General features: G+C 45.2%; 1 protein-coding gene across 3 annotated transcripts in view; it reads right to left on the bottom strand.

Annotated features, from left to right (window-relative positions):
* LOC140386590 (cell adhesion molecule CEACAM5-like) overlaps positions 1-14,767 on the bottom strand; it is a 119,006-nt gene that overhangs the window by 64,850 nt on the left and 39,389 nt on the right. For all 3 annotated transcript variants that reach the window (XM_072469049.1, XM_072469048.1, XM_072469047.1), the window contains 2 exons: positions 13,482-13,757; positions 11,467-11,730 (listed from right to left, as the gene is read on the bottom strand). In XM_072469049.1, the coding sequence (XP_072325150.1) occupies positions 11,467-11,730; positions 13,482-13,757 (540 nt within the window). The remainder of the gene's footprint in view (positions 1-11,466; positions 11,731-13,481; positions 13,758-14,767) is intronic.

The following is a 14,767-nucleotide window of genomic DNA, read 5'->3' as shown; positions in this document are numbered from 1 at the left end:
CAAAACAAAAAAAGCGGTCCAAGATGGCTTACAAAATGAATCAAGGACAGTATTAGATCCAAAGAGGAGTCATAAAGTTGCTAGAAAAAATAGCAAGTCTGAGGATTGGGAGAAGTTTAGTATTCAGCAAAGATGGACAAAGGGATTAATTAAGAGGGAGGAAATAAAGTGTGAGAGAAACTTGCAACTAACATCAAAGCTGACTGTATAAAAGCTTCTACAAGAATACAAAAGGAAAAAGATTAGTGAAGACAAATGTAGGACCCTTAATTTTCAAAATAGGAGAATTTATAATAGAGTCAAGGAAATGACAGAGCAAGTAAACAACTACGTTAGTCCTGTTTTCATGGAGGAGGACACAAAAAACTTCCCAGAAATGCTAAGGAATCAAGGGTCGAGTGAGAAGGAGGAATTGAAGGAAATTAGTATTACTGGAAAAATAGTCAGAGAAATTAATGAGACTGAAAGCCATTACATCTCCAGTGCCTGATAACCTGCATCCCAGAGACCTTTTCAATTGTGACGCTACTGGTCAGTTCCCAGTTGTATACCACAAGCCCAGATAATTCGGTACCGCCATCAGTCAGTGTTCCAAGAAGAGTGCCAGTAACCATGAAGCAGAAAGCCATTGATGAGCTCTATTGAATGACAGCACTAGGTGTCATAACTCTAATAGACGAGACGAACAGAATGGGTTTCAGCAATGGTGGCCACAGGAAAGAAAGATTGCAGGGTCAGGATGAAGGAGGTGGCCATGGAAATAATTGATGTGTTAGTTGTCATATCCCCAAATTCTGTAGATTCTGGAACAGTCCTGGCTGATTGGAGGGTGGCAAATATAATCCTGCTATTTAAAAAAGGAGGGAGAAAACAGGGATGACAGACCAGTTAACCTAACATCAAGGAAAATGCCAGAATCTATTCAAAAGGATACAATAACATGACACTTAGAAAAGTAAAACAGGATTAGCCAAAGTCAACATGGATTTATGAAAGGGAAATTGCGGTTGATAAACCGACTGGAATTCTTTGATGCAGCAACTAGTAGAATAGATAAGGGTGAACCAGTGGATGTGGTGTATTTAGATTTTAAGAATGCTTCTTGATAACGTCCCAAATAAGAGATTACTGTATAAAATTAAAGCATATGGGATTGGGGATAATGTATTGGTATTGATTCAGAATTGGTTAGCAGGCAGGGAACAGATGAGGTGTAAATGGGTCTTTATTGAAGTGACAGGCAGTGATTAGTGGGGTCCCACAGGGATTAGTGCTATTCCAGCTATTCACAATATACATCAATAATTTGATTGAGGGAACCAAAAGTCATCACTTTGATTCTCCATTCCTTAGCAACGGCGGGATTCTCCAATCCCGCTGCAGTGAATGGAGATTTGGTTGAGGACCAAATTTTCTGTCTCGCTGGCAGCGGTAGTGAGGTGGGTGCACAGCAGAGAATCCCAGACAGTATTTCCAAGTTCGTTGATGACATGAAACTTGGTGGGAAGATTGATGGTGAGGAGAATGTTAAAAGGCTTTGCGGTGATGTAGACAAGCTGAATGAGTGTGCAGATACGTGACAGATGCAGTATAATGTGGATAAATATGAAGTTATCCACTTTGGATGGAAAATCAGAATGGCAGAGCATTATCTAAATGGTGATAGATTGGGAAATGTTGGATGTACAAAGGGACCTGGGTTTCCTAGTACACCAGCTGAAAGCAAGCATGCAGGTACAGCAAGCAGTTCAAAAGGCAAATGGTATGTTGGCCTTCATTACAAGATGACTTGAGTACAGGAGTAAGGATGTTTCACTGCAGCTGTACAGAGCTTTAGTGAGGCCACGCTTGGGAGTATTGTGTGAGGTTTTGGAGGTCTTATCCTAAGAAAGGATATACTTACCATAGAGGGAGTGCAGCGAAGGTTCACCAGACTAGTGAATGGCAGGATTGTCGTTTGAGGAGAGATTGGGTCAGCTGGTTCTATAGTCATTTTCGGTAAAAGCATGTGCTTCAGGCAGCTTTTTCTGTCTAAAGGTGCAGTCACTATGAAAGGAAGTTGCAGCAATGGACGGCAGGCTGTTGGATAGTTGTTTCTGGTCCCTGACTGAGAACCTTGTCTAAAAGGAAAGGGCCCAGAGTTTAGTGAAGTTGCCTTGCACTCACTATACTGAGAGGCTGAAGTGGCGGAGAGGTATGTTTTTGTGGGACGCAAGAAACCTCCAGAGCGACCCTGGAAAGGGCGTAAAAACATATGGTAAGGATAGGGAATGCCCAGAATATCTCACCACATACCTGGCAGCAGTTCCGGGAAGGTTTAATGCCTACAGATGGGTGATCAAGGTTGGTTGATGCATCAGCATACTGGTTCTCACAACCCCAACTGACACCACTCACATCACTTCAGGCACCATACCATGGCATTCAGGGTTCACTCCTAACAACCTTACATCAACATCTTCCGCAGAAACACTTTCAAAGCATACCAGCCACACATACACCTGTCTCTGCCACCATATACTTCCAGCAATTCAGCTACAGTAGGCACCACACATCAAACAGTAAATTATATTCTGCCTTCTCCCCTGAAGATCACGCACAACAGGTGGTGAAGCCAAAAGACCAGGGCATATACAGCACCTCGATGCCAAGGAGCAAATTAAGCTTCGGCTCATTGGCAGCATTGCTACAGATGGCACCCAGTGCAGCATAGGCCGTACTAGATGATGGTGACTTTGTGTACTAACTTAATCCTTTCATTCTGAAAGGTGACAAAGTGAAAACTGCAAATAGAGTGACCATGGATCACCCGACCCCCATTCTCTTATCTCTACACCACCCCACCCCACCCCAATGCTTTTAGATATTCCACAACTGCTAGCTGCACAGCCTCTTCAGAAATAATGGGAAGGTTGAGAGGAGGAAGTTAGCTTTGAAGAACAAGTACAGTCACTCGACCTATCACTTGCAGCCACTGGTATGTACTTACAGTGCGTACCATGAGGCTAGTTTAGAATCAGAATCTGCACTGGGCATAAGTGGGCCGCAGTCAGGACAACAGAATAGGTCAGGTCCTGTGGCCCCTCTTATTCCGCATACTTCTTCTATTCTCCTTCGCGGATGCCTCCATATGCCCTCCATAGCCACTCGCCCAGTATCCATTACATGCATATCTCATGAGACATAATAACAACAGAAAGCCTTTTAAATGCACTTGAAAATAATTGAACCTTACAATCTTATAGAACTGCCAGGCGCATATCTATACACACTCCAGTGGGAAATAAACCTTTAACCCTACTGAAATAAATATTTAAATTCCCATAGGTGATGGTGTAAATAAACAAATAGGCATTCAAAAACCACATTAGAGAAACTGAAACCTACTACAATCACATAAAACTGTCAATCAAAGCTGTCAGTCCCTTCACAGCTGTATGAATAGATCCTCTGCTGAGCTCAGTCCATTAGTGTTTTTTGAAACTCAGCCGAACATTCAAATTGAACCCAGCTGTAAAAGATAACCAATCAGTGCTGAATACAATGGACCCTTCTGAAATTAAAGGAACAGATGGCCAAGTTTTTCAAAGGTTCAGATCATAACACCAAGGTCCTTTACACATATGCTTCAATGGTTTTGAATGTGCAAGAACATTTTCTTAATGTTTAAAGTTCCCTCATGCATCTCAATACACAATGCTGGTCAATGTAATGGTCAGCTTACCTTTTAGAGACAGAGCACTGTGATCAATCATTGCATTAAAACATAATGAAAGCCATAGAAAAGCCTGAAACACACACTTAAATATTTAACAGAATCTATTAAGACTCACCGTATAAACCCCTTTTAAACCTACCTGTCAAAATGATGCCAACCCAAACCACGGTTTCCCTCATAGCTCACAACTCTTCTGCAAGGTCATGAACCTGTCTCCTGGAAACATTTGTTTAACTACATCAAAATTGCACGGGCTCGCAAATGTCCACTTCCACAATGGAGTCAGCAAGATCAGGAGTGTAAGATGTGGACTTGCTACCTGCATCCTTTTACCAGACCAGCAAAAAAATGTTGCCAGTGAGAATGGGGCTGGGAATCCAGCTTCTGCCATTTTTACAGTTCCATGCAGTTAGTCTGGAGATCTAAGTGCCGGGAACTGCAAGAAAGATTTGTGGCAGGGGTCATGGAGGTACATGGAATCTTAAGGGGGATCAATCAAAGTCTTGGGGGATGGAGGTCCGGAGGCCACCGGGCCTTAAGTGGAGGGCACCCCAGTAGAAAAAGGAGTTTCTGGTGGAGGTACCACCCACCCTTGTCGCCCGAAATTGAACTTCATAAAACTTCGGATCTCCCACGATCTATATTCTGCCTCCCAGCCTGAACATTGAGGCTGGGTGGGCAAAGGCCCTCAAGGGCAAGAGTAGGCTTGCCACCTGATGCCCTGTCTGCCCAGCATAAATCTGTGGCCAGGTCTGGCTGGGCAGGATCTGGAGGTAATCGACCCCACCCACCAACACCATCTCAGAACCTGCAGTGGACAGCATAAAATTCTGGCCCCCGTGTGTGACCCTGCATTTAAAATTATGAATTTAGCACTGCCAGGCCAACCAACCAATTAGCTTAAGATATATTTAAATGGTCTCTGCAAATCACCAGGAGGCCGGTGTCCACTTTTTAATGCCAGACTTGGCTACTACTGTGGATGAATTTGGTTAATATTAGCAAAGTATCAGGCAATTTGAAATGATCATCCTAATCTGTCTTTTACTGCAGCTAAAATACGAGTTGTTCACTTAAATATCATTTGTGGGACTCCCGGTGACGGGTTTGAGCTGAGCGGACGCGGTAAAAGTGGCTCCCCTCCTGGAAAAATGAAATGAGGCACTTTTAGCCCACAATACACCGCTAAACCCGGGGGAAAAAAAACATCCTTCTCCAACACCACCATTATGAACAAGACATGCCAGACAACAATTTGAGGAGCCAAAAGGATGACAGAATTAGTAAAAGCCTGGAGATGAAATGAGGCGACAATGAACACACAGGGCGACGAGGAATCAGCCGTTACGGAACGGGCTGGGCCGCCAGGGCGCAAGCCAGGCTACCCCCTGAGAAACAAATGGATGGACCACCTAACACAGGAGCTCCAATTGCACAGAGATGTCGTTAATTTAGAAATGATGGCCATGGTGAAGGCTGCCATGGTGGAGGCACTGGTTCCTTTTCAAGCGGTGCTGGAAACGTTGGAGCGCCGATTGGAGACACAGGATGCACCAATCAGGTAGCTGGAGAAAGTTGCGACAACCAGAGTGACCGGATCACCTCACGGGAGAAAGAGATGGCAAGGTTGGTGACGACACAAGGGATGCTGAAGGGAATTGTCGAGATCCAGGAGAACTGGTCGCGCCATCAAAACCTCTGCACTGTGGGCCTACCGGAGGGTACTGAGGGCAGGAACCCCGCAGAGTACGTGGCCCAGATGCTGAGCAAACGTGTTGGAGGGAAAAACCCCGAAAAGTGGACAGAACCCCCAGGTCACTCCTGCCAAGGCCTATAGCCGGGGAACAGCCGCGGACCATCATTGCGAAACTGAATCGGTACCAAGACGGGGAAAAGATCCTGAACTGGGCAAGGCACATACGCACCTGTAAGTGGGTGGGACTCTCGACCAGTGTGTACCAGGACATTTGGGGCAGACCTGGCCAAGCACCGGGCTGAATTCAACGCAGCCAAGGCGGCCTTATACAAAAGCAATACCCTGTCAAACTCTGTGTGACTTTCCAGGGTAAGGTGTACTACTTCACCGCACTGGCAGAAGCAGACAAATTTGTGCACAGGAAGGAGGGAGTGAGAGTGGTAAGGTACAGAAAGGGGTAAGGAGAGGTAAAGTGGGGGGAGAAATGTAATGGGTAGGGAAAGGTAAAGATCGCTCCTGGGGGGCCGCCACATGTGTGAGCTGTGTGAACTAGCACAGGGAAGCACGGGTGAGGGGGGTGCTGTGGCGCAACCAGATGGGGAGAGAATGCCTGGCAGAAGGGGGGGGGGGGGAGAGAAAACTCTCGATTGGGGAAAGTAGGGGAACAACGGTGGCAAGGAAGGAGGAGGTAGACGGAGTGCAGGTGCACAACCACAAGGTAAGTATAGTTGACCTCGTTGGGGGGGGGGGGGGGTGGTGACAGAGACAGCCCATCAGAATAGTCACCTGGAACATCAGGGGACTTAACGGCCTGGTTAAAAGATCCAAAGTCTTAGCCGATTTGAAAAGTCTGAGAGCCAATGTAGTCTTCCTCCAGGGCGAGGAGGACCAACTGCGGGTAAGAGAGAGCTGGGTGCGTCAGACTTACCAATTGTACTATGGGACGAGAGCTAAGGGATTGGCCACACTGCTCAATAAGAGGACAGTATTTACAGCGACGAGGATGGTTACGGACCAAGGGGGTAGGTACATCATGGTCCTTGAAGGGGCACCATGGCCCTTGTAAACGTGGACACTCCCAACTGGGATGACGCGGAATTCATGAAGAAAAGCATGGCAGAATATACCGATATAGATGCACACTGACTCATCATGTGGGGGGGGGAAAGAGTGGACTTTAACTGTTTACAGGATCCATAGACAGACAGATCACACCCCAAGTCAGGCAAAAGATCAAACATGGCAAAGGAATTGAACGCCTTCATGGAATAGATGGGGGCAGTGGACTCATGGAAGTTCACACACCCAGGGGAGAAAGAGTTCACCTTCTTCTCCCAGGTACACAGGGTATATACACGAGGATTGACTTCTTCATCGTTGGGAAGGCGGTGCCTTCAGGATAGTGGGAGCAGAGTACTCTGCAATTGTAATCTCCGACCACGCTCCACACTCGATGGTTGTGAGGTTGGAGACGGGCTGGGCACAATGCCCCCCATATGGAGGCTGGACATGACCCTCCTGGCCGATAAGGCATTCTGTGAACGGATATCACAGGCCATAGATGGGTACATTACCAACAATCAAAATGGGGAGGTCTCACTCTCCCAAGTTCTGGGAGGTACAGGATGCAGTGATAGGGGAGATATTATAGCGTACAAGGCGCACAAAGATAGGAAGGAGAGGGCAGCCAGGCAGCAGCTGGTCAACTCCATACGGAGGTGGATCGGCAGTAATCCTCGACCCTGACTGTGGAACTACTGGCAGGGAGGGAAAAGCTACAGATGGACTTTGTCCTGCTCTCCACTGGGAAAGCAATGCACCAGCCCCGCCAGACACAGTGAACCTTTTACAAACACAGCGACAAAGCCTGTTGGTTCACCAGCTGAGAAAGCAGGCATCCATGAGGGAAATAGCTTAGGTTAGGTACAGAAGCGGCAGGCTTGTCGCTGCGTCAGAAAAGATCAACAAAGCCTTCGCAACTTTCTACCGAGGGCTGCACATCCCCTGAGCCCCTGGAGGGGTGGCGGGGAGGTGGTGGTGGTGGGGGGGGGGGGGGGGGGAGATAAGAAACAAGGTCTGGAAGCACTGCTAGAACTGGGGAAAGTCATGAAGAGTATCAATTCTCATGGAGAGTATCAATGTGATAAATTTCCCAGGTGTGTCCTGTACACAAGCAACAGGACAAATCCAACCCAACCAATTACTGCCCTATCAGTCTCCTCTCCATCATCAGCAAAGTGATGGAAGGAGTCTTCAACAGTGCTATCAAGCGGCACTTACTCAGCAATAACCTGCTCACGGACGCTCAGTTTGGGTTCCGCCAGTGTCACTCAGCTTCTGATCTCGTTGCAGCCTTGGTTCAAACATGGACAAAAGAGGTGAAAGCCAGAGTTGAGGTGAGTGTGACTGCACTTGACATCATTTGACTGTCTATGGCATGAAGGTGCCCTAGCTAAACTGGAGTCAATGGGAATCAGGGGGAAAACTTCCATCATAAGGTCAGAAGTGGGGATGTTTGCGGGTGACTGCCCAATGTAACACCATTCACAATTCCTCAGATAAGAAGCAGTCCATGTCTAAATGCAGCAAGTCCTGGACAATATCCAGCCTTAGCTGACAAGTGGCAAGTTACATTTGTGTCACACAAGTGCCAGACAATGACCATCTCCTACAAGAGAGGATCTAACCACCATCCCTTGACATTCAATGACATTACCATCGCGGAATCCCCCACAATTAATATGCTGGGGGTTACCATTGATCAGAAACTGAACTGGCCTAGCCACATTAATACTGTGGCTACCAGGACAGGTCAAAGGCTAGGAATCGTATGGTGAATAACTCACCTCCTGACCACCAAAGCCTGTTAACAAGGCACATGTCAGGAGTGTAATGGAATAATCTCCACTTGCCTGGATGAGAGCAGCTCCAACAACACTCAAGAAGCTCGATGCCATCCAGGGCAAAACAGCCCACTTGATTGCTTCCCCTTCCACAAACATTCAACCCCTCCACCACCAGTAAACAGTGGCAGCCGGGTGTACCATCTACAAGATGCACTGCAGTAACTCACCAAGGTTCCTTTGACAACACCTTCCAAACCCACGACCACTACTGTCTAGAAGGACAACAGTATGGAGTTGACAGAGTCGTATGGCAATATCTTATAGAGGTACTGGAACAGTTTGGGTTTGGGACATGGTTCATCACATTACTGTCCAGTGCTCCCTTGGCGAGTCTTTGGACAACCACCACCAACTCTAGATATATCTGGCTGCACAGAGGCACGAGGTAGGGATGTCCGCTATCCTATCTGTTCTTTGCTCTGGCAAGCGATCCACCAGTGATCGCCCGCAGAGCGGCGAAGGTGTGGAGAGGTATACAAAGGGGGACAGAAAGCATAGAATTCCAGTGTACGCAGATGACCTGCTCCTATATATCATGAACCTCCGGACCAACATGGAAGGGATAATGAAACTACTGAAGGAGTTCGGAGCCTTCTCAGGTTACAAACTTAACCTGAGGAAGAATGGAATCTTCCATGTGAACCCGCAGTGGGGAGGGACAGATCTTTTTTTTTGGGGGGGGGGGGGGGGTCAAAAAAGCACCTGCAGACGTGGGCCTCACTCCCACTCTCCCTCGCATGGAGAATAAAGACGATCAAAATGAACGTGCTGCCCAGGTTCCCCTTCCTGTCTACATCCCCAAAGCCTTTTTCAACACGGTCGACAAACTCATCATGCCGTTTGAGTATGTGTGGAGGGGGTTGTCCTTCAATAATAGGCTCCACCTTCAAAAGGTGGAGACAGGACAACAGGACTCTGACGGTAAGGGACATGTACACAGACAATAGAACAACGACCCTGGGGGAAATCATGGAGAAGTTCCAGTTACAATGAAGAAATGACCTGAGATACATTCTGGTCAAAAACTTCCTCTGCAAAAGGAACAACGACTTTCCCCCAACTGCCAGGACACTCGTTAGTCGGAGAATTGCTGGACACGGGTGACCTCGGGAAGGGAAACTGTGCAGACAAGTATGGGTGACTGTTTGAATAGGTACGCTCCCCCCCAGAGGAGACAAGGAAAAAATGGCATAGAGATAGGGGAGGACGTTGGATCGAAGCACTGCACAGGGTGAATTTCATCTCCACTTGCGCAGGGCTGCGCAGTTAAAGGTGTACAGAGCGCACTTAATCAAAACCCGAATGAGCAGGTTCTTCCCAGAGGTTGAGGCCAAATGCAAATGGTGCCAGCCATGCCCAAACTTGTCGGGTACTGGACGACCTTCTTTGAGGCCATGCCCAGGGTTGTGGGAGTGAGGGTGGAGCCATGCCCAAAAGTGGCAGTCTTTGGGGTATCAGACCAGACAGAACTCTTCGTGGGGAGGAGGGCCGGCGCCCTGGTGTTTGCCTCCCTAATCGTCCGCCAGAGAATCCTGCTCGACTAGCGATCGGCAGCACCACCCAAGGCAGACTGGCTGTCTGACTTGGCGTAATTTCTCAGGCTGGAGAAAATTGAATTTGCCACCCGTGGGTCAGAAGGTTTCCACGAGGTGTGGAAGCCGTTCAACAACTTGTTTCAAAACCTCTTCGTAGCCAGTTGAGTAAGTGGGAGGGGAGAGTGGGGGTGGGGGTGGGGGGGGGGGTGGGTGGCAGGGCGAGCAACAGGACAGAGAGGAAAAGGAAAGGTGGGGATGGGGCTGAAGGGCGGCAGGGAGGAGGGGGTGACAGGGATGATGGCACACAAAAAGAACGCGAGGGACAAGCAGGAGGGACAAAGCCGAAGTGGACCGGTCTGAGGGCAGGCAAAGGTCCAAACCAACTGTAAATAGACGCTTGTGAATATGTGTTTTGGCCATATTGGAAAATGTAAAATATGTATGGCGACTAAAGGGATGTCATGGCCGCAATTGTGGTGAAGATACTTACTTGGGAATATATGTGTTGATTTTTTGCACGGTTTACTAATTTGTAATTTATAAATTGTTGGATATAAAATGTTGTTTGCGCATGTTTTAGGGTTGCGAAAAATTGGTAAGAATATGGGCGGGAATGTTCATAGTCTTCACCAGGATAGTGGAGGAGGAGGTGGACTTGACCCTTTGGTGGCGATATTTGGGGTTTCAGGGAAGCCGGAGCTCATGGAGAGGAGGAAGGCCGATGTCTTGGCCTTTGCCTCTTTGATTGCAAGGCGGCGAATTATACTGGAGTGGCGGCCGGTATCGCCACCGGGCGGGGGGGGGGGGGGGGGGGGGGGGGGGGGGGGGTTAGCAGCTTGGTTGCGTGACCTGTAAAACTTCCTGCAATTAGAGAAGATAAGAAGATAAAGTATGAGTTAAGGGGCTCTCCAGGAGGATTTGATGAAAGGTGGGGGGTGTTTGTAACTGTGTTTGAGGGGCTGTACGTTGCAGGGAGGGGGGGTGAAAAAGGGGAAAAATCTGTACAGGCTGTATAGTTGATTGTTGGGAAGGATGTTTCCTGGAGTGTTCGTTCGCTGTAACCTGTTTTGATACATGTTTGTAATAAAATACATTTTAAAAAATATATATCGCTTGTGGAATATTAGAGGCAGCAAACCAAATTGAGCTTTGGCTTGGAAATGAGAACATGATTGAATGAACAAAGCAACAATATTAAAATGAAGTTTGCGGTTCACTGCTTTGATTAAAATGAAAGTTCACAGCCAGTATGAAATACTTTAAGATGCAATAAGAAACAAAATTACAAATGGATTTCACCATTGATGTGTCTCCCTTCGTTAGAAAGCAAAATGTAGTCTTTGTTTGAAAATGTATATGCAAGAAAGTGGGAAACCGATGAAGGGTAAAATCTATTTGATACTTATAGCACCAATGTGAAGGTTATTTATCTGTGCAATAAATGCAATGTTACCACAGTTTTGTCAGCACAACAGGATGATGGAGTTTCATTTTCTTTATCAATAACCTATTCATTTTCAGTCTATTCATAGAATAAACTAATAACCACCTTCACCATTCCATGAGTGGAGTATAAACTAAAGAAAATAAATTGAGAAATGTGTTACCTACCTATTACAACTATTTGTTTTGTTGAGGCACTGTACCTTTTTGTTAAATTGTTAAATGCCTGACAGGTATAATTTCCAGTGCTATTCAAAGTAATGCTATCAATGAAAAGTCGTTGCCCTTTTTGTTGAAGAGAGGTATTATTTAGATTCCATTCCAATTCTGCAGGTGGATTTGAGTCCGCAGAACAAGAAAAAGTAACGGTTGTTCCAATGAGGTAAGCGGACAAATCGGGGGTTACGGATACATTAGGGGAATCCGGTCCATCTAAAATAAATGCATAAATGTATTGTAATAAAATTATGCTCAAGTACAAAGCAGTAGTAGAGGAGAACACCACCACCATAGACACTGCACACTTTGTGTTTTCTACACACCATCAATCATGCTGGTATGAAAACTGAAGTCAGGATATTGTGCCATTTTTCCCAGTGTGTTATTGTTGGGACCTGATGTCAATTTCCCATCAATAATGTTGGGGGCCCAGTGTCAGCTTCCCAAGCATGTAACAGAAGGCATCAATGCCAGTTTCCTAGATGTAGTGATGAGTATGAGACCCCAATTCCATTTCCCAGTCTGTCATGATGAGGCACAATATCAGTTTCCAAATACTAGTCGACCACTGAGCAGTCAATTGACATTTCAAAATTGGGGATGGAGGATTTGAAAGGTAATTTTTGGAAAATAAATGACTATGGCTACAACAACTGTAGTCCTGATATTGATAGAGCTGCAGAGCACCACAATAATTTGTCATGGAGTCAAAACAAGCCTTACCACTACAGATGTTCAACAGTGCAGTACGTTTGAAGCCACTTAACTAAACTCAGCCACGGTGGCAACTGTGACATAAGACTTAAAAAGTCACAATTGTGAAAGTATCCTGCTTATGATGCTTTCTCATTACTCATATTGGCGATGGACATTGTTAGTGTTCAGAGAGGATCCGTTTCCTGTAGTGAAATGGAATTTGGATAACTTCCAGTTTCTCCTCAAGTGTGTGACCTGTAACAATCTGCTGGGAGGCGGTGATGCAGTGGTATTGCCACTGGACTAGTCAACCAGAGACTCAGCGTAATGCTCTGAGGTTCCAGATATGAATCCCACCATGGTAGATGGTGAAATTTGAATTCAATAAAAATCTGGAATTAAAAGTCTAAAGATGAGCATGAAACCATTGCTGATGGCCTTAAAAACCCATCTGGTTCACTAGCATCCTTTAGGGAAGGAAATCTGCCATCCTTACCCGGTCAGACCGGCACGTGACTCTTTACTGCCCTCCTTTACTGCAAGCCACTCAGTTCAAGGGCAATTAGGGATTGGCAACAAATGCTGGCCCAGCCAGCGGTGCCCACATCCCAAAGAATGAATAAAAGAAATCATACTGCAGTGTTGTTGCATCAAATGCGTTTTTGAAATAAAATTTTGAAAAACATTTTCAATTTCCTCAAAAAGGAATCTCATTCTTCAATCCTATCTGACTTGCATTTTAATTTGGGATCTAAAATGAACAAATTAACTACATTACAAACCCTGATTTAATCTTGAGGTACCACTGTAACAACATATAACTGTTCTGATATTATTTCTTAAACCTATATGGATTACATCATCTGCTTTCGCTTCCAGTAGAGTTAGAATTGAATAGTTGTGTTCTGTGGCAATTGGAATCCTAACTCAATAGTTTGCACATCCCAAAAAGTTATTTTGTGTACGATTATTTTGTAAATGAATAGATGTGTAGGCAACACAAACTGTTCAACACCACCACCCATCTCAATGAATATAATTACTACCAGTCCTGTTTGACTTGGGTCAAAATATTTCAAGTGTACTTCTCCAGATAAACTCAAAACTTTTGGTTCAAGTTTTGGTATTGTATGCCAATAACTCTCCATTTTTACAATTTTTAACAAGTAATTTTTATATCCAAAAAATCAAGCATTTCTCTTTTTCAATCACAAATTCAGCAGGAATGGTAATAAGTTATAAAAATAATGATCCATTGGGACACTTACAGCTGATATTTAGATGGTATGGGTCACTTGTCATTGCATTAATGGAATTGTATGCATTGCATGTAAATTCTCCATCAGACCGTAATATTCCAGAAATCGTCAGGCTGCTATTATCAGCACTTAGATCAAACCTGTCACCAGGATTAATAGCACTATTGTCCTGAAGCCATTGATATGAAATCGCTGTGCCTGATGCGAAGCATGTCAACACCACGGTGTCATTGAGTTCTACTGGGTTGGTGACATTGGCTGTAACATTAGGCTTGGAAACAGGTTCTGTCAAAACACAGGAGAGTAGTTAGCACACTTGAAAAAGTAAGTTTGAAGAATGGTGGATTTACTGCAAGATTCGAAAGATGAAATTGGTGTGCTGAATTTTCATCTCTGGGTTTTTACAGAAAATAATTCCTGATATTTTGAGCTTAAACTGTGCAAGTTCCATATGTTGACACCGGAGATTCAGACCTTACGCAGCAGAGACTCGTACATCTTCAATTTGGCACCTTGTTCTTCCCATCATTCTCAAAATAAGGGTTACTTCATAACATTTCAGTTTTATCTGTAGTGGAGACATGTGCCTCATTCATGCAAAAGATATTCCTTAGTTGCGAAATGTGAATGAGCTTCAAAATGTGTAAAAGTAAACAAAGAGAATGGAACGTAAAAGGTTGGAATCTGACCAACCATGAATCTGTACCTTGTGGAGCAAAGAGGTCTCAGGTAGATGGAACACAATAAATCGGATATTTGAACAATGAAGCAACAATATATATGGGCTGAGATTTTTTTACACTGTGCAAAGGCAAATAAATAACTTAGAATTATGCAATAGCTAAAGCAAAATGGTGATGCATTGTAAGATACCCCCATTTTATGAAAGGGTAAAATACCACCAACAGATATTAAAACAAACCTGTGGTAAGAAGTTGTTGGTGCTTTCAATAGTCTGTCAAACAGAAATTCTGTACAGGTTGTGCGAATTCCCTCAGGGCCAATGTTATTGTAGGGATTGTATGCCTCTTGAGACAGTTTCAGCAATTGCTGGCTACACTGCCACCAGTTAGCATTGATGCCACCAGCACCATCCTACATTCAATCCACTCCACAACAACCTTTAGTATAATCCTGCATGGTAGCTTTCAACACAACCCATTTTCACAGTCTACAGATGAAACTTGGATGACATACATCTGCTGGCTTCTAATGGCAGCCCATTTACTCCAAAAAATGATGTCCGGGTTGATTTGCAAGTTACTTCACTTCTGAACATATTCATTCCTTCCATT

The sequence above is a fragment of the Scyliorhinus torazame genome, chromosome 12 (genome assembly GCF_047496885.1).
Source record: "Scyliorhinus torazame isolate Kashiwa2021f chromosome 12, sScyTor2.1, whole genome shotgun sequence".
NCBI lineage: Eukaryota > Metazoa > Chordata > Chondrichthyes > Carcharhiniformes > Scyliorhinidae > Scyliorhinus > Scyliorhinus torazame.
Note: the sequence above shows the minus strand (reverse complement) of the source record. Positions and strands in the feature narration are given on the sequence as shown.